Raw genomic sequence first — 23,239 nt, 5'->3', positions numbered from 1 at the left:
ATGGCACGGTAGTTTGTGACGATCGTAACAACAGTACTGTTGTCCTGTTGTATGCGCTCGCGCGAGGCATCAGACATCAGCATTTCCACTGTAAAAGCCGGCTAACTGTTTAAACGGCAATGGTGTCGGGAGTGTTTCAGAAAAATCCCACTCTGGAGTCTGTTTTCAAAAGTTTACATTTTAGGTCGGCTGAAAAAGCCATTTATGTGTAAACGCAAGGCTGAAACGCTACAAAATTTCGCATTTCACTCTAAAACCGTTGTCTTGTAAACGGCCCTTAAATCTTATTGAAAAGGTAAAATAAGCTAATTCTACCATCAAAGTTGAAAAAAGTCTCTATTTGGATAGAAACGTTGATTTAAACGATGAATGGTGACTTCAGTGGCGAAATGTTTCCCCTTCTCACTTACTTTTTGAATATCATGTTAATAATTCAAAGGGCAACATCGCTTTAAAATGTGTTTAAAACATTAAGCTTGCTACATTTACATTTTATTAGCACATGAGCCTGAATTTCTTGTCTTACATGGAGACCCTTATCTGGGGATGAAAATTCAAAGGTAAGGCTACAGACTGATCATTTCTGGGAGGGGACTCTCTTTGAATCTGTAATTTTCTCACTGAAAGTTTACTTTGTAATTTCAAAAGTGTTTTTCCCGAGCCTCTCAGCAGGTTTCACAGAGCATCGCTGAATAAGACTTGAGGCTCAGCGCTGCTCACTGACATGCAAATCAGAACTAGTCAGATAAGTGGCTGAGAATATGAACATGCGATCGCCCACACGCTGTGAAAAAAAAAAAAAGAAGAAGAAGCTCAAATTTTCTTTTTTTTTTTCCTCTGCGAAGCATTTTCCCCTTTAGGAGAATTCTTAATAAGAATGTAGATAAAATCCAAAATCTGTCATCTCTCTCGCTCTGTCTATCCATCTCTCTGCAGTGATCACTCATCTGATAACTTCACTTGCTAAATCAGACCAGGACGGGGGAAGCCTGTTCCTTAAACCTAGATTTAAAATGCACTACGTCATGCCTTTGATCTAGCAGTGTTTGTGGATTATCAGAGGGAGCTGCTGCATAACATTTCCAAAAGGATAAAAGAAAAAGATCAATTCCTTGTTCAAGACTTGGATCTGCCTCATTTACCAGTCAGAGCTCCGACTGAGTCCTCATTAGTATCCTCAAACACACACTGGATCCACTGTCACAGCACCCATATGACAGAGAAGAAAGTGCTTCAGATTCAGCCACAGAGTTTAAAGTGACGTAATTCAATAATTAAAACCCTCAGCCCCATGTCAAACACAGCCTCATTAGAAATCTGCATTTTACTGTAAGTCACAGTATGATAATGCTGACATACATTTTGTAGAAAAGGGCCAAGCATAGTCTGAATAAGTCACATTGTGCCGATACATTTGAGCAAAAGACTCAAATTTTGTTAATTGAAGGCTGAAAAGTGCTTTATCTGCAAGTTCCTGCCCCTTCTCTGTTCTTATTCTTCATAACTACAATACTCTGCCATAAAAAAAAACATAATTTCTCACCCATACTCTTATAGGTTTATTTCTTATGAGATAAATTTAAGTTTGCATATTCATCTTTTCAGAGTGTGCATGTTAATGCATGCGTATGAGTACTGCCTGTGTAATCCAGATGAAACAACAAAAGAGATTTCACACAAGAATTTCTTTTCCCAACCCGGTTAAAGCAGATTCTGTGTTTTTTGTTTTGTTTTGTCCTTAATAGTCTGTGTATTCTCAATACAGTACAGATATGGAGTCAGTAAACCCCAGCCTGCATGGCCTTACTCTGTAGTGGTGTGATTTAGAAAGGATGTTACCTCCAAGCACCTTAAGTTTGTGAGCAGACTACTCCCTGGTTATATTAACATTAAAATGTCACTCAATTCACCATAACTCTTAGCTCTGAGGCTATTGCTTGAAGGATGACTGATTAAAGCACTGTTTAAATAGCCTTAGTGACAGATTCAGATCAGCTTTCATTTTGGGTGATATTTATTCCCCTGTTCTGTAAACCTTTATTTTTTTCACAGTTTCAATGTGTTTGGAGTCTGTCATTCGTATTTTGTCTCATTTGTTGGCCATGGACACCAAACTGGTTGCGTTTACTATTTTTGTTGCTGTGTGTGTCCAGAGCATAGACTGTAAAAGAAAATAGGCGTCATCTTGCTTAGCTCGACTGCTCCCCCTGGTGGCTGGCTGCAGTATAAGTCAAACTATGCAGCTCTCCAGTCATTCCAGATGGGCTGTGGTCAAACTTTAAAAAAATAAAACACCTGGTAGAGATGTTTCTCACGTCCGATTGTTGTGTGTTGACTGCCTTGTATTCAAGTCCTCTTTTTCGGAAAACTTTCGTTTTCAGTAGCTATACAAGGTTAAAAACAAGTTTTACGTTACATTTAACAATGATTGACAGATGACGTTCATATGTATTTTTTTCAGGGACTGTAAAATATGTTGGGAGGTAGAGTCAAGAAGTGATTATACTCGGAGAAAGAAAAAAAAAATGTTATCACCCGACTCCACTCAGATTCTCCCAGAATCCCTCACAGTCTCTACTGCACAGACTCTGGCTGCACAACTGCTACAATGGCTGCACCTGTGACAGAGGAATGTTGGCTTCAAAACTGTACAATGGTAAATGGCTGAGCCACACTGTCCACTCTATATACAGTCTATGGTCCAGAGTTACTACATTTAACCAGGGTTGTATTGTTTACACATAAGACTACACCTGTTAGCAGCCTGTAGCATGTCGATGCTAGCTGATGCTGGGGCTAGTGTTTTCTGTGAGCTGAGGAGAATAAGGTGAGGGTCACATGTACTTGTTTTGAAGGTAAAACACACCAGACGGAGCTGTGCCATTGTGCAGCCTGAGTCTGTGCAGTAGAGGCTATAAAAGACTCAGAATTTGAGTGGAGCCAGGTGACAAGAATAATACTTTCTTTTTCTTTTGAGAGTCTAATCTCTGCTTGGCTCTCCCTCTCAACATATTATACAATCCACCCCAAAAAACACCAGAACAACAGCTGTCAATCATTGTTAAATGTGACGTAAAGCCTTGTTTTTAACCTCCTGTATCTTATGAAAGCAAGTCTTTTTAGAAAAAAAGAGGACTTGATTACAAGGCAGCTAAATAATATCTCTAAGTCGCCACAACAATCGGATGTGAGAAACATTCTACGAGGTGAATCATTTTTTTAACTTTTGACTACAGCCCATCTGGAACAGCTTGGGAGATAGGTTTTTAACCTATACTGCAACCAGCCACCAGGGGGAGCAATTTTTTTTCATGGCTACCTCACTTTGAGGCGAGCAAGATGACGTCCATTTTTTTTAAGTCTATGGTTCCGTGGTGCTAAGAAGAGACAACATCGACCTGTCCTTTCATCCATGGTTATGGGGAATGTAAGAGCTATATTGACGTGTCTTTCCTAGAGTGAGGTTCACTCCTGGTCTTCTTGATCTGACTGCGTAATAAATTTGTGGGCCACTTCCCTAATACTGGCATGATGAAGAGACGGAGTTCAATGAAGAAGAGGAGATCCAATGGCAGCTTCAGTCCAACATCTTTATTTGAAGTTAACACAATGATGGCACACGGACAAAACCCTCCTCTCCTCTCTCAAAACCTGATGTCCTAGCCCCCTTTATACTACTGGGGCGTCCCTGAATGCATGCAAGGTACCTATGTATGGTAAACAGACTCTGTGTCTGTGGGTTGTTTTTCTGTAACATGTAGTCACTGAGCAGACCTTGGTCAAGACAGCTGTGGGCACTAAATCTTTCAATCCTGGCGAAATGAAGAGTCATCTCAAGTACACGGCTAGGCTAAACTTGTCAAAGGGTCAAAGGTTAGCTCCTGCAGGCCTCTGGACCTCTGCAGGCTGCTCTGTAGTTCACTCTAAATGAATCCACTTTGAATGAATGCTCAACAATATCTAATAAAAATGGGTGAGCTAGCCATGCTAACACAGAACCAGAGGGCAGAGTAGCATCATGCTATTCACAGACAGAAGTCCAGCTCAGTCCTGGACCCTGTGGAGGTGGAGGCTGATGGAAAAACGATGGAAAAGCTGTCGTCTCTGATGGACATTTTTCTTGTTGTTTTTTCCAGTTGACACTTAGTACATTATTATATTAGCATATTCTTGAATGTTTTATTCTATATACTAACTTAGCTTCCCTTTGGGGATAAATAAAGTACATTTTATTCTACAAATTGTAAGAAAAAAAAATCCTATTCTGATATCTTATTCAAAGTTAAAAAGTTTCATGATTCTTCAGTCAATTATGGTTGTTATTTTAGACCTGTTTTTTTTACAAAAGAAAAACTTTAATGCCAAACTGTGAAGTCAGATCAGTAACATATTCACTAGTCATTTCAAAATTAAATAATTAAATATATTATATTATATATAGACTTATTAAATAAAAATCAAAGGATCAGTCAGACTTAAAAACTCATCATACAACCGTATTTTACCAATGCGTTCACTGCTCTTTGACTTGAGTTATTCCTCTCCATCAATTCCTATTTCATGATTTCCAAAAGGGAGCATTTAAAAATTTACACTGACTGTGAACATTTATAGTTACACATCTGGGGCCATAGAGATGTTTTTGAGGTCACGTCTAATGAGTTCTTTTAAAGTGTTTTCTTAAAAGCGATGCAATCAGCTGGGAGTAAAGAGTCTGACAGGATCGGCTGGATAGATGTGAGTTCTTTTGAATACCACCCATGAAGGGATGACACACATTTCCATGACTTGGAGTCAGTGCTTGCTTTTGATCCCACTGACATGTGTATCCCATCATTAGGTCAGTTTGTTCAGAGAACAAATTTGGAGTTGACGTGAATGAAAAACAGAACAACAAAATGACTCAGTGATGAGTAATGTAACAGATTTATATTCAGCCAACAGCGAGAAAAAGCTGCAAAGCAGACCCAAAAAAAAAACTGTCAGGGGCTGCTGGGATATTTTTAGTATAATACTGCCAGAGAGAACGCCAGAGGGGACTGGCACAACATTTATAAAACCTCAAATTGCATTCACCGTAGACGAGCCAGGAACCTGACAAGTGACAACTATGCAGCATCAAGTAGAGCTGACACTATTCCTAACGTCAGCCTGTATTTTCTCTGACGGGATGAACGCATGCAGAAACCACCTGCTCTTCCTCTCTGTATTGAACTTCTACACACAAAAGTTTCACAATGAACATGTGCTTTGTTTGCAGTCAGTTAACAGCTCAATGAGGATAAAGACCAGCGCTATGTTTTGATCAGAAAAGACCTGACTGTAATGCTTCCAGACACACTCACAGTGAGACAGCAACAGAGGAAGATCAATTGACTTCCCTTGAAACATGATTCCTGAGTGATTAAAGCTACAGCGAAGCAGCTCCCGAGGACAGAAAGTACCCATGTGGATTCCACCCCCAAGTGAAGGGATGTCATAAAAAGACTGGAATATTTCACAATTTTTGGTTTAATCTGATCACTGAGCTGAACATTTTTTTTTCTCTCTCGGCCCAGAAGCTTTCTTTAGAAGCCACATCATTAGACACATGCCCCTCAGTGCTCTAACACCATCACTGAGCTGTGTAATCGGGCTCTGACACATTTAGTGTGCATCATTTGTACCAAGAGAATTACAAGATACATTCATGACATTGGATGGGTTGATAAGTGTTCTACAGAGAAAGAGATGGATGCTTAATCACCTCACCACTGTGGCTGCTAACAGCCAGTTTTCATATTAGACAAAACCTCAATTAGATCCAAGTGTCCCAGGTGACAGCTCCCATAGCAACAGGCAGGGATGCCTGCAGTGTCACAGCAATATCTCACGCTGGAGTCTTGTTGTATCATGTTGCAACAGTCAGGTTCTTTAGACCTTAACTAAGGCTCACAATACGTGAAACTCTCTGTCAGCCTCCTGCCAAGAGGAGAGCCGCAGTGAAGATAATCACACAGAACATCATCACCATAGAAGAAGTGGTGTAACTCTTACAGGATGTGTCAAAAAGATTGCACAGTTAACCACTTACTCAGGTTGAAAATTGTAGCACACCTAGCTTCAAAGTCTGCATCATAACAACATAATCCAGCCTACACGAAAAGCAGCAGTAATGTTGGAGAGACTGGCAGCTTTCTGTATCTTCACCCCTTCATTTAGTTTTTTTTTATTGATTAGTTTAACTATGTGTCCTTATTTTCAATCTGGTGTGTTTTGATTGTTAGTTACTCTATTTAAAAATATATTGTTATAATCTGATTTTTCTATATTCTTATATGTGCAAAAAAAAAAAAAAAAAGGAAAACCAAGTCTAAAAAACACTGGTTCACTAAAAGACACTTTTGTTGTTCTGATTTGCTTACATTTTAATTAGGTTTCAGTAATGTTTCTCTTTCAAACTTTGCATTGCCACACAATGTAGATACACTATAGTGTCAATTAACACCCACTACTCCATGCAAAATTGTACAATTGTACTTTTTTCAGCTAAGTTACAGAAGTTAAAAATATCACTAGTGTTTGTGCTTTAACTTTGAAATGTTGGACCAAAACAAAAAAGCACCCCATGTCTGACTCCAGCTGCCCAGTGTGTGTTTGAGAATTATAAGAGGTAAAGAAAACCTTACTTTGTAGAGCTACATTGTTTTGGTCTACAGAGGGTGATGGTGAAGAAAGCATCAAAGGCAGGTTTCTAATGCAGCTGTTACTTGATGAGCTAAAAGAAACAAGGTCTTGATCAAAATTTCACAGTGCCTTGCCCAGGGATCTGCAACCTCCACTATCAAAGGAGCTAATTTTCCCTCATTGTAACTGAGTTACAGTCATTTGGAAGCAACAAAATCTACTTAACCTTCTCAATAAAGACTTTATGGTAACCAACAAGAGGTTATTTGAATTTTTGAAACTGAAGACCTTTAGAGAGAATATCTGAATTTGATTACATATAGTAATATTGTCACTCAAGTCATCATTTCTTGTTGTTTGCTAATTTTTTGCTACATATCAAGGATTAGGGATGAGTAGTGAATTAGGTACTTAAGTAGGTGCAAACTGAATTTAAAAGTACTGGGTACTGATTCATATAAAATTGAAAGGTTCCATGTTTAGGTACCTAAATGCATCCTTGTGACTGGGAGGAACTGGAAGAGTAGGGGAATTTCCATGCTGGACATAAACACAGCATTGCATGGTTATATATAGAAAAACATATATGTTTTCTGAAAAAAAAAAAAAACTGAGATTTTATTATGAAAAAAATGTATATTTTTTTACCATGTAAATACAAAAAAGTATCAAAAATTGGTACCACTGAGGACCTGTACCGTTTGTCAGGTACAGGATATCGGTCCAGTATTGTTTCAAATGTAAAAGGTACCCATCCCTATCTAGGATATATATCAAGCCAGCACATTGGCGATTAAACTAATCCATTCTTGGTGTTGTAGGAGGTGAAGTAGTGAAGTGGTGAGCTTTATTGCAAGATTTGATGCATATTTACTTCAGCAGAATGTTAAGTCACAATTTTATTTAGTGTGAATATTGTCAATCATCAGAATGAAATACAAATTCTTTATTTTAATATTTTTTCTAAAGAGCCCCAGAAGGCTCCAGAGCCACAGGTTGCAGATCCCTGACCTATCTGATCTGAACTTCATTATCTTTAGAACACTGTGGTTCAGAACAATGTTCCAGATTTATTTAGTCCCTCTCACGACAAGTGGAGCCATAAATAAGACTGATTTCACTGCTTCTTTTTCCTGCTATTTAAAACTCATTGGACCAGGTTTATTCCATAGGAGAACCACTCAGCGATTGTGGGATCTGAACTTGAAATATTCTAGAGAGGCTTCAGACTTCAACACACAGGCACAAAAATAGCCCGTAATAATAATAATAATAATAATAATAATAATAATAATAAACTTAAAAATGATTTCTAAAAGTTTCTAAAACAATCAAGCAAAGTAAAAACAACCCAGACACTAAAAAAGTCTGTGATCTGTATGTGACAACTTCAGGTTTGTGGTTCGTTTCAGGACCTCTTTTCTCTAACCTTGATGGTGAAACCCCTCTTGCTACTTGTATCTTATAAAACTTGTGAGGTAACTTTGACGCCAGTTGTATGATGAATGTCAGTTATTAATTACACCAGAGCTTTTTTTCTATTGCTCCACTCGCCCTCCCACGCTGTAAATCCCTTACATTAATGACTGAATTTACACTCGCAAAGTGGATTACCGTGGTTTATTTTACATTACACTATGTCAGGGAAGGCTGTAGATGTATTTCTTTGACAACCAGATTTAAATCCTTTCAACATCACCCACAATAATCTCCTTGTACATACAGAACTTCCTCTCCTCACTGGCAGCTTAAGCCCCTCCACCCCACAGCTTGAACAGAAATCTTACTTGAGCCGTTTTCTGTCCCTGCAGGGGGAACTTGACTTTCCGCGTAGGTGGTGGTGTCCATGCAGGAAGGGACGGAGGGTGACGCTCCTGAACAGCCCGTCCTCGGTTTGTTCCTCCAGCCTCAGCTGAGGGATGAGATTTCCCAAAGCCATGTCCTCTGTGCACAGGTGTGAGCACTTAGGCAAATCAACTAGCAGCGGTCTTAATTGTTTGCTCTGTGCAGGTTTGGTACCTGTGACCCACTGAAGGCTAGAAACATGCAGAGGAGACGTCTGTGCCCTGCTCTGCAGGCTGAATGCAGGCTGGAGCGACTTGTGCCTTGAGTGGAGTCTGTGAATGATGCAGGTGTCCTCGATAGGGTCACTCACTTTCACTTTGTGCCCGAGGTAATAAACTATCTGTAAGTTTCAGATGAGAATGGGAAAACAGGGTCTTGCCTGAGTATAAAGGCACTTTATAAAAACACTGAAGCTAACAGTATTTTTTTTTCTTAGTGGCACATGGCACACTTTGGCTTCAGACTGAGGAGGGTTATCTTATTAAACACACTCAGAATGAAAATCAGACATTCATGTTTTTGGCCGTCTGACACAAGGTGACTGGTTTTTAAGGTCTTAATCATGATTTTTTTCTTTAAAGGGGCTGTGAGGAATTTCAGAGTGATATTGAAAAACTCTACCTTCAAGATATGTTCTTGAATGTAATCCACACTTTAGAATGAGATTATCAGTGCCAATATTACTGGTTACAGGTTATTTTAAAATGCTGCATCTTAGCTTCCCAATGGGGTCAGGCAGGACCGGATTGATTTACTAATGTCTAAGACACTACACCAGCTGACAAACTTCAGTAGTGAGAAACAAGATCTTTCTTTTCTTTCTGCTGAAAACAAATTCTGTGATTAATTTTGTAGTGATGGTGGACTCTGGAGCCTAACTGTCAGGCAGAAAAAGGATAGAAGAGCAGAAGAAAAATAAACAGGAGAGAGATAGAGCATGAGCTAAAGGCTAAGTTAAGCTGTTTGTGTTAATGTTCATTCCAACCAACGGTCAGCAGTTATTCTGCAGTGGTCTGTTTAAACTTCAGAGTCTATCAATAAAATGAAGAGTGAGGTTACCTTAGCTCTGATTGGTAGATGACTGGCAGGACAGAACCAGGATTCACTAAAGTTACACATTACAGACATGTCTTAGCGCGCTAGATTGTCAGTAGTGCTACATATGGAGGACATATGAAGGGCACACACAACCTTGGACTCAACGCCTTCTTTGGCCCGGTTACAGCTCAGCTGCAAGTCTTCAAGTTTTCATCTGTTGTTATTATGTGCTTATATGCTGATGTGTTTTTTTCTTGATGTTGGGAGGGATGTAACTGAAATAAAATTTCCCCTCGGAGATCAATAAAGTATTCTGGTTCTGATTCTAAACTTCTGTACAAACCGACAGTGTTTACTTGTTGTCATGTTAGCTTACAGATTCGTCAGAGCACCGGGCTGCCGATAGTGCTACATGTAAGCAGCTACTGTGTTTGCTTGATGCCACATTTCAAACCATATCACTATGTAACTGTACCAATAAATACCTTACCTCAGTGCGTTGTATACAATAAAAATTTGAAAAAAAGAAAATTTGTTTCAACCCGATTTCCATTTAATTCCAAAACAAACACACGCCTCGCTTAAAGTCATTGACAACAGTGTGCGGAGAGTCCAGGCAACAAGGTGGCGAGGGAGTGCAATGAAAACAGATCCTCCTCATAGCGTCTTTAAAATATGTATCACATGTATTACATGTATCCAACACAGACGTCTATTTTCTTGTCTTTTTTTTTCTTTGTCCCATCAGTTACTGGGTCACCTGTGTGCATGTCCGATTGCATTGATTTTATTTCCAAAACAGATCATGTAATAATGCAAACAGTCAAAACATACAACAATCATTGAAAAATGTTTGAAATCAACGCCTTTTGAGTGAAAGAAAAACTTATTACATGTGTGACTTGAGCGTGAAGGTGAAATCCTGAGCTGAGAGCTTCTCCTCTTCAGAGTAATAATGGATCTCTTTTGTCTAATTTAGCCGACAGTTAATTTCACTTGTATGCTCCATTAAAAGATACCGTATCATTAATTGCCTCGTTTTTCAATTGGATGGACTAATAGCTTTCAAAATTAAGATCCTTGTTTAGTTTATTGATATTCCTTCCTCCCACTTTCCTCATTTGATATTAGAAAATCAAATATTCTAATTGTTTGATAGTTTAGATATGTATCCCGTGAACACAGTGTTTTTCTTTAAAACAACAATAAATAGCATGATTCTCCTAGTTCAATCCTAATGTTCATCTGAGTATGAAAGATATTATGGGAGTTTTGTAAAGTAACTGTACTTCTGAGCTATAAAGGTCAGTGAAACATGATGGGAATACATGATCAATAACTGTCAGGTTTGCTCAAAGTGCTCTGATCATAACTGGAACTGTCAGGTAGACCTGTGTGCAGGTAAATAGTTATTTGAATGTAGCTTCAAAAAGAAAAAAAAATCTCATATGTAGTCTGTGTGTCACAATGATCACTTTTAAAGCTGAATCACAGCAAGGAAGGAATGTTGAAAATAGCACGCTATTAACCTCTATCTAAATTTGTGGCAGCTGAATAATTGGTGTACTTGTCAGAGAGGAAAATATACTCCGGATGTGGGTCACGGAGCAGTGTTCATTAGCCAGGGATAATCATGGCAAAGACACACAAAGCAGCGGTCTGCAGTATTATGAGTACAGATTGACAAAGACTGAAACCCAATTAAAATCTCTGGTGGTTTGGTCACATAATGTGTCGCTACACAGTTCTGTTCAAAGCTGATTGTCAAAGATAACAGCTTCCCATTGAAGGGGGCACAGATTAAAGGCTTTATTGAAGGATAAATGGCAGCATGTAGACGGAAAATGTCTTCAGTTCTGCTGCACTCCAGTTTGTAATTTCATTGTGCAGCACTTGGGTCATCATTTCTGGTTCCAGCAGAGGGAGCTTTAAGCAAAGACACATCTGAGCAGCACCAGCATCCAGAGAGAGACCCAGAAAATATGTCAATGTGAGGATCTTCTTTTAAAGCCAACAGCATCTCTCAACAAACTCTCTGTGAAAACTGTCCCCCATACACTTAAACATACAATAAAAAAAAAAAAAAAAAAAACATTTTTATTATGTGTGAGGAGCCAGAAAATTAGATCTGGTGATAGGTTTTCTGGCCAATCTTGGAGGTGTTAAAAATACCACACAGTCTTTAAAACTTAGATGAACCAAAAGTGATGCAAACTTAGTTCAACTCCTGTAATTAGACCACCGTGTTCCAAAAATCAGCCTCCTCTCCTGCTTATATAGGTTACACACGAGATTCCTAATCAGCTAATTATTATGACTGATTATGCGTCATGTGTGACTTATGATTTCTCTGATCTCATTAAGAGCCTATCAGCATCGCAGATAACAAGAGAGCTCTCACCAATCAACACCAGGGGGTGCAATTATATAAGTGACTCCAATTATGAAGGCCTTGTGAGGAAAACTTCAAGTATTTACTTTGTAGATTATACAGGGAGACCAAGAGCGAAATATGATTTGGATTTAATCAGGCCACAAAGCTCGCTCGCAGCTAAAAGATTCCTTATCTGCGTGATGACATATTTTATTAAATTTGTACTCAGGCTAATTAGAGTGTGAGCGCCCGTGTTAATTTATAGTTGTGACACATCGTGCGATTGGATGGTTTTGCAACATCACTGATGTGTCTTAAATAGGGGCAAAACTTGCAAATGCAGAGCTGTTTTTTTCTCTGTTGAGCGTAAATAACACACTCAATCTGGAACACTTCAAATCCCCATGTTGAGTTTTCTAAGTGCCCATGTCAAAAAAAAAACCCTGAATGACGTCAACGTGGCATATGCATGCATTGATAAGTCTGTGTGCATGCGTGGGTGGGGACATGCCAATGAGATGGGTTTATGACAGAGCCATCACACATGGCTAATCATGTGGAACAGTGGGCGCAGAGGCGTGGAATGAAGACGGGAGAAATGTGATCTGGCCTTGAAAATTTCATCTCCCTTAATATGGATGCTGCGTTTGGAAAATATGTAAATGAACACGCAGTCTGAAGCCAACTCCTCAACAAACAGATGTCAGAGAACACACTGGTAATTGTATTATCCCCCATGGCTCTTTCCCGTGCATTTATTCAGAGCATTATTCCCCCTTGTTCAACCCACTTTAGAGACTTCTCGTCGTATCTTTTGTGTGCATTGTTGAATCAGAGATAAAGTCACCTCTGCGTCTTTAACAAAGGTTGACATAGACACTCCATCTTGGCAGCTCAATTGATTGTCAACATGAGAGGAACTTTTCACAGGAAGGAGATGAATGTCAGTCAATAGGTGCCTGACAAGTCAATAGACACCGCTGACCTTGTTGCCACAGGCTTGAGTGTCACATTAAAAGAAAAAAAAAAAAAAAAAACTATAGATCAAGAGGGGCTTCTGAGGAGGTCTGGGAAGAAATGCCTTCAGTCTTTTTCTGCATTCTCATCCACAAGCAAGGGTAGTGATGAGCTTGGTTAGAAGAGTATCTGTAACTTAAGGTTTTTTAAATTTATATGAAGGTCTTACCTGTGTGTTTATACATGAGGATGTCCTTAATGATCTTGATTTTCAGATCTGTTTTTCAAATACATGTTACACTGCCACACCAGTCATTTTTGAAACAATTTTTGTTAGACAAAATCAACATTGTGGTTCAATTCTTTCCTGTTTGTTTACTTGATTTCACCCACAAGTCTGTGGTGGCAGTTCTTTGCTGGCTTTTGTGATGCAGCTGTCCACCAAATTCTGATTAACATAAGTTTGATCAGTTGCAACTGTTTGCCCAGCTTGTGGGTGGTACCTTACGCCAGTGTTTCTTAACCCTGGTCCTGGGGACCCCCTGCCCTGCATATTTTTTATGTTCCCGACTCCAACACACCTGATTCAAATGATCAGCTCGTCATCAAGCTCTGCGCGGTTTAACATCAGGTAACATCCAAAACATGCAGGGCAGGGGATCCCCAGGACCAGGATTGAGAAACACTGCCTTAAGCAATGTCCACACGTAGCTGGGCATCTGGGAAACTGCATTTATTTTTAATACAGTTAAACGTTGAAACCAAAGTTTTATGTCACTATAAACATTGTTTTCTTAAAAAAAAAAACCCTCCGGTATCATGGTTCCGCTGTGGAACTGAGTTTTTGGTTCTCAATCGTCACAGCTGAATGACAGGTGTTTGAGCATCTTGGGTGAATTGCTGCTATCTAGATACAAACTTATTAATTTATTGATTGAAAACCTCTCCTACAGCTAATTTGAGAAGTCAAAAGTTAAATGCGCTTTGTGACAAATTTAATTAAATACCACTCAAGTACCTTGTGTATGACCTTGGACACATTATTATTAGGTATTTTCAAAAAAAAATATCCCCCCTCATTTTTTTTTTTAAGAATACTTTCATTGTGCAAAAATCTGCAAATTTTCCAATAAGTGAAGTTTAAAGCATGCCAACCCATGCAGGCTGTTTTTTTCTGACATAAAACCTGTGCAAGCCAATCAGATTGAACCCCTAATATCAAGATAAAGTAGGATTTAATCCCATCTTATTCATGTATTTCATTCATTAATTTTCAGAACTGCTTATCCTGTTCAGGGTCGCGCGTGGCTTGAGCCTATCCCAGCTGTCATTGGGCGAGAGGCGGGGTACACACTGGACTGACCGCCAGTCAATTGCAGGGCTGACACATAGACAGATAACCAATCACGCACACACTCACACCTATGGGCAATTTAGAGTGTTCAGTTAACCTGGTGAGCATGTATTTGGACTGTGGGAGGAAGCTGGAGGACCTGGAGAGAACCCACACATGCACGGGTAGAAGATGCAAACTCCACACAGAAAGGCACACCGACCAAGCTGGGAATCGACCTGGTGACCTTCTTGCTGTGAGGCTGCTGCGCTAACTGTTGCGCCACCATGTAGCCCATTTATGTATTCTAGTTTATCCAATTGTAAACCACCATGAGCACCTTGCAGTATTTAACACATTACAGTTACAGGTAAAATCTTCCTTTTGCAGACGGAAACCTTGAGAGTCTTGATGCTTATCTCACACTTCTGAAAAATAAAAAAATGGTAATTTTGGACATCAATTATGTCATAGTTGAGATGTTTATGCCAATTGCCCTGTCAAAAATGAAGAAAAGGATCAAAGGTGAAGTCTGAGGATCACCACAGTTGTACTCCATCCTGAAGATGTGATCTTTCATTTCATAACAACCCGTCCAAAATAGTTTTGAGACATTTTGCGCAAAAGCACAACAAATATCCACTCCATGGCAGCAACATGAAAAGTTTGGCTATCACCAAAGACAGGAGGAGGAAAAATGCTTCAACCGTGTCTCTACAAATTTATTATGTGGATACATCTTGTCAGAGTTGCAATACATCAAGATAGATGAAAACTTTGACTTGCTGTCAGAGCTACAGGGAAACCCAGGTCGTTTTGAGAATTATGAGGATGAAAGGTGGTTAAATAACAACTGTAATATGAGAGACTGACCATGCTAAATAAAGGCCACTGTAAAAAGTTTCAATTGTTTTCTTTTTTTTTTCCAGAGGGGGTGCTGAAATTAGCTTAAAGTTCCACATGTGGGCTTTGAGGAGATTACTATTGATTGATTTCCTGTATAATCCAAGCCAACTTGCTGAGCCTTGATACTTCCTGGAGGTAGTAAATCCATTTCATTACAGTTGGAGTCATATATAACCACTGCATTGTCATCACTTGGTAATACAATGGAGGAGTTGTTCTTCTGTGCTTCACACAGGATGTTACATTAGCTCAGACCTTCACAGGCTAAAAGCCAAACACGTACACTGCACTTATAACAAGATTTATGCCTCTGTATTAGAGCCATCTGACAAGTAGGTCATCTAATAATGCAGTTTGGCACATGTCACATCACACTCCTGTCAGCCAACTCATGACTGATTTTCTCATTATATACAAGGGAGCGTACAGTACCTAATTACATGTTTGACATGAGGCTATGACCTCATCATTTCCAGTCAACAAGGCTGAAAGGTACATCAATAGATTCCTTAACGTACAACTAAATTAGGGTCTGCCAAAATAATGAGAAAATACTCAATTTTACATGACACACCAACAGGGGCGTATTTAGTGGTTTGGGGGGCCAAGGCAAACCCAGTCAATGGGGCCCTCCATGTCCTTGTAACTCATCTTCCTCAGAGCTAGACTGGCCTTCCCTGGGTCCACTGTCTCTTTCCCAGAATCAAGGCATGAGACAGTGCTAATCTTGTACATGGTAACTTAACGCAACTAAATGCATTTCCTCAAGTTCTGTACTTGAGTTTGATTTTGAAAAAAGTGAGTACATAATTTAGTCCACTTTGTCCTGGATTTGAAACCTTTTATGGTTAATTGACAGCTTATTTGTCCCACAGTGAGGAATTTACAGAGTAACAGTAACAAACAAGGAAGTATGAAGTGAAAAACACTACAAAAGGTATAGTAAAGAAAAAATGTGTAAAAATCAAGCACAACATAAAACTGGAAAAAAATCTACTGAAAGAGGTGATATTTACAGTTACCATACTTTTTGGTACTATTATTTTAAAGTTAATGTATTTTTATTTGACCCCCTGTCCAGTGAGTTATGTATCCAATAGAGAGATTTTGTACAATAATGTTTATCACCAACTCAAAAAGTTTGATTTTGAGAAAATGATCCTATTTTCTGGGCCAAAAAAGTCCTTAAAATCCTAAAAGTCTTATATGTTTATCTCAGATCTCAGAGCAATATTGTTTTTATTTCGGACTTGGTTGAAAATACCAAAAAAATGGGAAAAAAGTGTTTATTTCCACTTTCTTCCTGAATCAAATTTTCAGATGTGTTGTAACATTGAATAGCCCATTGAATAACAAGGAAGGGGAAGTACCCAAAACCATCATTAAAGATTAAGGGTGATGTATTTTTTGAAACATGTGCAGTAAGATTTAGAAAAAAAGAAATGCTTTCAATTGAAGAGAACTTCATAAATCAGTTTTTAAGAGATGCTTTGGGGGCCCCTATCTTGGGGCCCCAGGCAACTGCCTGTGTTTGTCTAATTGTAGCTACGCCCTTGCACACCAATACATTTCAGTGCCGTTAAAATCAAGATGCACCAGCAAGAAATAAGTTGTCATTGAATATTTTATTTGCAAATGAAAGAGTAATAACTCAGAAGTCGTAAAAATATACATTTTTTTTACTCGTGATATTTACATGGATTGTTTTCATCAAACGATTGAACAAAAAAAAATCTGTACTGTTTTACACAACTGAAGAGAAGCCACGGCAGAAAAAACTGATGAGTTGAGAAAACAAGAGTGTCTTACATTTCCCTTTAGGAGCGCCGCGCTGAGCGTGTCTCCCCCTGACATCGAAACAATGTAGTCGAGAGAATACGGCCAACCACACAGATCCCACACAGGCCGGTGATGAGCACAGCACGCAAAAAAGTGCAAAGTACATGGATGATAACGTCGAAAACAAGAGAAAGAAAACCAAAATAAAGCTTCATAAAATTTTTGTGAACATATATTTACAATTGCAGATTTTATCCCTTTTTTTTTCTTTTTTTTAAATCGTTTTTAGCTGAATACAATTATGTTACATCAAAGCAAAGCATTCCCATTCATCTGCTCAATCTCCATTGACATGCAGGTACCTTTGCTTTCCTTATTGAGGTTGACTACAGCCCCGTCCATCTCCTCCCTTAAAAGCAACAATACATCACATTCTCCTAGACCGACACACAAGGCCAAACCACACGGTCCGAGCATCTCTTTGCCCTGCTCAACAGCTTTAATCAGAAATAAAACTGCGTCATTGAACATAAAACACTGTGGCTACATGAGATTCATATTTCTACCATATAATGCAAGATAACCATGAATGGCTTCATGTTTACTGCACCTCTGAGTGTTGATAATAAGACAATATATAGTGCTGATGGATACTGTTTCAAAGAGTGATATTACATGTGCTGCTGACACTTAAAGTGTGTGAAAACAACCCTGCTTCACTCTCTACTGAGCTGACAAAGGCTCCTTAAAATTCATTTGTTGGAAAGATCGCGAGTCTGTCGAGCAACAGAGCGGCACACATGCGAAAGGGGGGAGAGAAAGATGCAACGCAAAGGCTCGTAAACTGGGGAATCTGCCACCTGAGACTTGCAGTTGCTTGGAAAGCAAATCAAAAAGCTTGGAGGAATTTAACAGCTGGAAGACTTGCATCCCATCCTCCACCTCCACTGCTACATGGTGGAGGGAATTTCAATGGCGAGAGCCTACAGCCCTGGCTCAATATCAATCCCTTTATAGCTCCCCCCCAGATTCCCAGTGCGACTCTCAGAGATTCCCATGGAACAGAAAATAAAACGACATAAAGAAAATAATTGAAGCATGTGCTATACACATTGTTAGAATGCATAGCGATGTCTGTCTTACTGGGTGCATGTGTAACGGCTAACACGTGGTTGTGTTTTGCTACAATAGCTGTCTTTTTGTGTATTTGTGTCAGTCTCTGTGTGTAATGTATGTGTGTGTGTGTGTGCATGTCTCCCTAGGTTATGTAGACAGCCCCTTTCGGCGCTGCATACAGAATCCTGGATTCATCAGTCAGTCGAAACACCTCTAGACATCGGATCTATCAAATTGATCCTGAAGGAGCAGAAATAACCATGACTGCTCTTCAGGCTTTTGCTTGTGCAAACTGCATGTGTGTGAGGAAAGTATAACTGTGCATGTAGCACAAACCTGTGTAACCGTGTGGACCTGAACGTGCCATGTGTACCTGTTTATGTTAGTGTATTTACAACTTTTACCTCTTTTTAAAGAGTGCGTGTCTGAGTGGCCTCGAGATGTCGTTGGTACTCCTGGGGCCAAGTGCGTTCTATGTTAAGAAACAGCGAGAGCAGGGAGGGAGCGTACAAGTGGCCTCCAGAGCTGACAATAGTTATGAATTATGGACGTGCTTTATCTCTAGACACCACCCCCACAAGCAAAAACATGACTGCTGTCTCTAAAGCCAAGCGCAATAAGCATATACGCTCGTGAAAACTGAAATAAACGCTTCCAATCTGTAGTCATATCAATTGAGATAGAGGTTATTTGCCTGACTGGATCCTTCTCTCTCATTGAATGGCTAACATGAGAATGTGTGGGTGCGGCCCAAGGGCTTATACTGAATTAACATGCACACACCCACACATACACACTCACACACATTCACATGCATGCATGCACGCGAGCACGCACGCCCCAGACGCACACTCACAGTAGCTTCCCTGCTCAAATAAGAACCGCTGTCTCGAGTTGGATATAAAAGGCAATATTTTTTTTCTTATCTTCCCTCACAGATAAACCACGTGTGAACTCATGTCTGTGAAGTCAAACCGCGTGTCAGACACAAGGTTGTTCATGGAAAATGAAGACCTCTGAGTGGACCACAGTGAAGCCCTGCAACCGGTCCAAAGAAATTAATTACAAGTGAAACATTCAAAGGTTTTACTCTGCTTAATGTTGGCGTTGGTTAATGAAATGGTTAAATTAATCTCAGCGCAAAGGTCACAGAGGCATTAAAATTAAAACAGCTTTTTTCCTTTGATGTATGCTTATAAAAACATGCCAATTGGCTGTTTGATTTTGCTTTATCTAGTGTGAGTGAATGTTTTTGCAGATTGGTGTGCAACAGTGACACACCAGGTTATTTAAATGAGGAGAGTTTGGCGAAAAGTTGGCAGTCAGATCACCAATTACTGTGATGAAGTGTGACATGAAGGCGCTGCTGGTGTAAAGGTCGAGGATTCACTATCGGTGGAAGTTTGTTCTAAAAGCTTTAGTGAGTTTCAGGAGCAGAACCACACCTCAACCTCACTCTTTCAGTTATTTAAACCCTCATAGCTTAATACACCACTCCCCCCTCCCCTATCTCTGGATTCCTACTGCTTTACATCTCTATATGGTCCTGATTAAGAGGGGTCCGTTGTGCCTGGGAGCTACGGTGGATTCCTTTTCAAAGCTTCCCCACAACACCTACATCATACAACACTTAATTCCTAATTCACATTTATGATAATGAACTGCTAATGCTAAGTTGATATGTGGTTCTTGCAATTAATACAACTTGTAGTGTGAATCCTGCTTGGACTGGTGACATATCTTGCTTCTTATCGGAGGGAAGATCAATATTGGGCTTGTTAGAGCCCGAAATTGTAAAATTGACCCGATATGTAGTAAAAGAAATGTAAAAAAGCCTAAAACGCAATAACTGGTGGATAATGTAACATAAGTGCTAAGTCCAAAATATATTTAAAAAAATGTAACCAAACCTCATATTTTTAAAATTACAATTCAGGCTCAGGACTTTTGTTACATTTTGGGTTTTATAAATTTTTTTTTTTTACTACATTTTGGGTCATTGCTACTAACAGGGCTGAAAGGCTTCATTTGTCCACACATTTGTGCCCAAGCACAGGGTTTAAATTCACTTTGAGGTCACACGAGACTCTTCTGTAAGGAAAGTATCTCCCCCTCACGTACCCTTATTTATTAAATAAAATGACATCATGTGCGTATAACTATCTGTATGTACAATATAAAACAAGACTGATTACAGAATGTACAGTACATTGTCCTATGGCATACGATTGCTTTCTCACCATGGATAATTGACTCTGCTTGGTGCTCCCTTGGTTGCATCTGATATTTCTAGGGCAAGTTTGTGACGTTGTATCTCTTGGCGAGTTGCCACTGTTGACCCTCAAAGCTGGATGTGAACAGAGACTTAACCACTGGTGTGCTGAAGATAAGGACAAAGAAAAAAAAACATCAAAGGGTAGAGGGATTGCAAAGGCACACTAGAAAGGCAACTTGCCCTTTTTTCTGATACTTTCAATCAAACTGCACTGGTGCTGTCTCCAGAAACGACAAATGGGGGTTTGGGTAGTAGAACAGATCGACCAACAACCAAGCAGGACCTGGTGATTCAGTGAGACAGCAATCGAGTGCCACTGCATTGTTATGGATCCAGGGAGAGTACTGACAATGATACCATGTATACCCCATAGAATTGAAGTCTCTGGAATCACACTCCTTGCTCCCTTCATTCAGACAATGGCTGATGCAAATTAAACATTAAGGTCAATTCTTTGTGCCTTAGCTGAAATATTGATTCAGTAACTCACAGAACAGGAAAAAAATGGGATCTACCATCTTTGTACATCACACATTCATGGTGACAGATTTTGGTTTCAGTTCAGAAGTGTAGCAGAAAAACACATGATTTAAAAAAAAAAAGCAACAAAAACAACAACCCATCCAAGGGATTGGTGGCACTTCTAAATAAGGATGAATGGACATACGTCTGTCACCCTTTACAACCTGTTCAGAGAAAAGACACAGGAGAACAGAAACAAAATAAAAGTCAATTCAAGTCCAGCTGGTCTAATAGATGTTTATTCCCTATATCTAAAGTACTGACTCGCTATAGGCCTTATACATACTATTAATTATTCAGGGAAGATATTCAGTACCAGAAAATGATGTTCATAGATGTAGACAGGGTGTGGAAGGGGGTTGACAACTCCATTGATTTGACTCCACTGTCACTGCTACATCCTTGTACCTGAAGATTCCCCTGCTGATTGGTAAAGCAGATGAGCTGTTTGGGGGCCACCTGAGGCAGATGATGCACGCACCGAGCACTGTGTTTGTGCACATGGATGGGCACAATCGGCCCAGCCAATGGGAGGCAAAAAAGGGTTTGTGATTTCAGAGCAGGTGCAGGAAGCTGCAACCCAGAGGCGAAGGGTGACAAGAATCAGATACTCACCCATCAGCTCTTCTCCCCCCTCATCCTAGGGAAAAAAAAAATAAAAAAAAATCTGTTCCTATCTTACACTCTGGCACTTTCATCCTCCTTTTGAATTCCTCGCTTGTATCCATCCTGCTTTTGTTCACAACAAAAGCTCAGCAGCTGCAAAAAAAGAACTCCATTGGTACTTGGCTCAGAGTTTGGTTCTATTCATCATCCAGCATTTCCTGTTTACCTTTTTCACCTCTTTTCCTTCACAGCATGCCTAACCATTTGGCTTGATAAATAAATAAAAGCTCTACTAGGGGGCTCCTTCAACCTTGCTGCACACGGCGCTTCCCTGTGTCTTTCACAGCCAAAAACAAGAACTCGGAAAATAAGTTCTGCCTTCAGCTACGAGACACAAACAGCGTTGCATCTCAGGTCTTGTTTTCTTCTTTTGTTTTGTTGGTTTATGCAATTCAGTAGGGCAAGCATGTCTTATTTTCCCTTTTAAGTATGCATTCATTTAAAGTACTTTTGGACTTATAGTATTGATTCTTTTAATTACATCCTTTAACTAGTTGCATTTCTTTGTTTATGGAAGAGTCTCAGTCTTTAGGGGGAACTTGGGGGCCTGGGCTGGGACGGGAGTCTTACATGGCTGCAGGAAAGGGGCTGGCTTTTAGTCCTACACAGTCTGAAAGGCCTTGGTCTGGGCAGGGACCATGAGGGTAGGGGGTGTGGGCCCAGACATGTTCCTGGTATTGTATTTGGGAGTGGTGGGGGGCTCAGGGGTCTTGGGGGGCACCACTGCAGTGTAGGCTGGTGGGGACTGGGGGAAACCCGGAGGCTGTCCATTTTCCTTGAGAGTCGCTACAGCGGGTGGGCGGGGGCGATGACCACGCTGGGCGCTGTTGTGCACCATAGACTGGGTGGAGGAGGCACCGGAGCGTGAGCTGCCAGAGCGGGAGGACGACAGGGAGTTGGGCTTCACTAGCTTGGCCTTGGGAGCCTCTGCATCCTCTCTGTGGTCAGAAACACACACAGAGAAAACGATGATGTCAAAGTCATGTTCTATCCAAGAGGAACTTTCACACAGAAATACACACAGTGACACAGAAAACCTCAAAATAAGCACAGGGAACAATTCTCAGACTCTAATCACATTTACTCGTATCATGCAGGGACCTCATGTGGTTTCCTAAAATATCCCCAGGCCCCTGAGTTTTGTGAGACATATTTGCATGGAATTATGATATCTGCTGAAACCACAATTTCCCCTCAAAACAATTGTTTAAAGAAAACTAAGTTTTTTGCTGAGAACATGAGGAAAAACTTTCATGTAAAAATCAACTGTGGTGCCAACGGTTGGGTTGGAAATATTAGAGATAAATAGAAAACTGTATGGGAAAATTACTTAAAGGTAGAGTCTGCAGGATTTTCTGTAAAACTAAAATGTCAACTTTTACAGGAATAATCCTGCTCAATCATCTTCTGTGGGCCTTTATACATGTGTGTCAATGTCTGCCTTGATCCCCTCCTCTGCCCTTATGTTGATGTTTTGGTTGTGTCCGGACATTTTCGGGTGGAGAGTGAGAGGCAACATCTTGTAAGTAAAAATGAAGCCTATGCGGAAGTGCTAAAAGTCGCTGTTTGTTGAGAATCCGCTTGAGGCTGGCTGCAGAAAGACTGGAAGTCACGTACACACACAGCCATAAAATGGACTTTTACAGCATTAAACAAAGTATATTTACAGCCTAGTTAAAAAAAACTTGGGTCTAAAAAGCTGGTTTCACAATCGGCACACACTGTAGGGTGAGTGCATTTTTTTCATCTCTGCACTTTAGGA

General features: G+C 40.0%; 2 protein-coding genes across 3 annotated transcripts in view; both read right to left on the bottom strand.

Moving 5' to 3' along the window:
• Positions 1-8,622, bottom strand: part of gramd1bb (GRAM domain containing 1Bb) — a 213,068-nt gene extending 204,446 nt beyond the window's left edge. The window contains exon 1 of the mRNA XM_074680451.1: positions 8,454-8,622. Coding sequence (XP_074536552.1) covers positions 8,454-8,605 — 152 coding nt within the window. The 5' untranslated portion in view covers positions 8,606-8,622. The remainder of the gene's footprint in view (positions 1-8,453) is intronic.
• Positions 8,623-16,735: 8,113 nt separating this feature from the next.
• clmpb (CXADR like membrane protein b) overlaps positions 16,736-23,239 on the bottom strand; it is a 109,885-nt gene continuing 103,381 nt past the window's right edge. For both annotated transcript variants that reach the window (XM_074679740.1, XM_074679741.1), the window contains exon 7: positions 16,736-22,415. In XM_074679740.1, coding sequence (XP_074535841.1) covers positions 22,079-22,415 — 337 coding nt within the window. In that variant the 3' untranslated portion in view covers positions 16,736-22,078. The remainder of the gene's footprint in view (positions 22,416-23,239) is intronic.

The sequence above is a fragment of the Halichoeres trimaculatus genome, unplaced genomic scaffold, assembly GCF_033239565.1.
Source record: "Halichoeres trimaculatus isolate MK-OKI-2021-1 unplaced genomic scaffold, fHalTri1.1 fHalTri1_scaffold_9, whole genome shotgun sequence".
NCBI classification, from domain to species: domain Eukaryota; kingdom Metazoa; phylum Chordata; class Actinopteri; order Labriformes; family Labridae; genus Halichoeres; species Halichoeres trimaculatus.
Note: the sequence above shows the minus strand (reverse complement) of the source record. Positions and strands in the feature narration are given on the sequence as shown.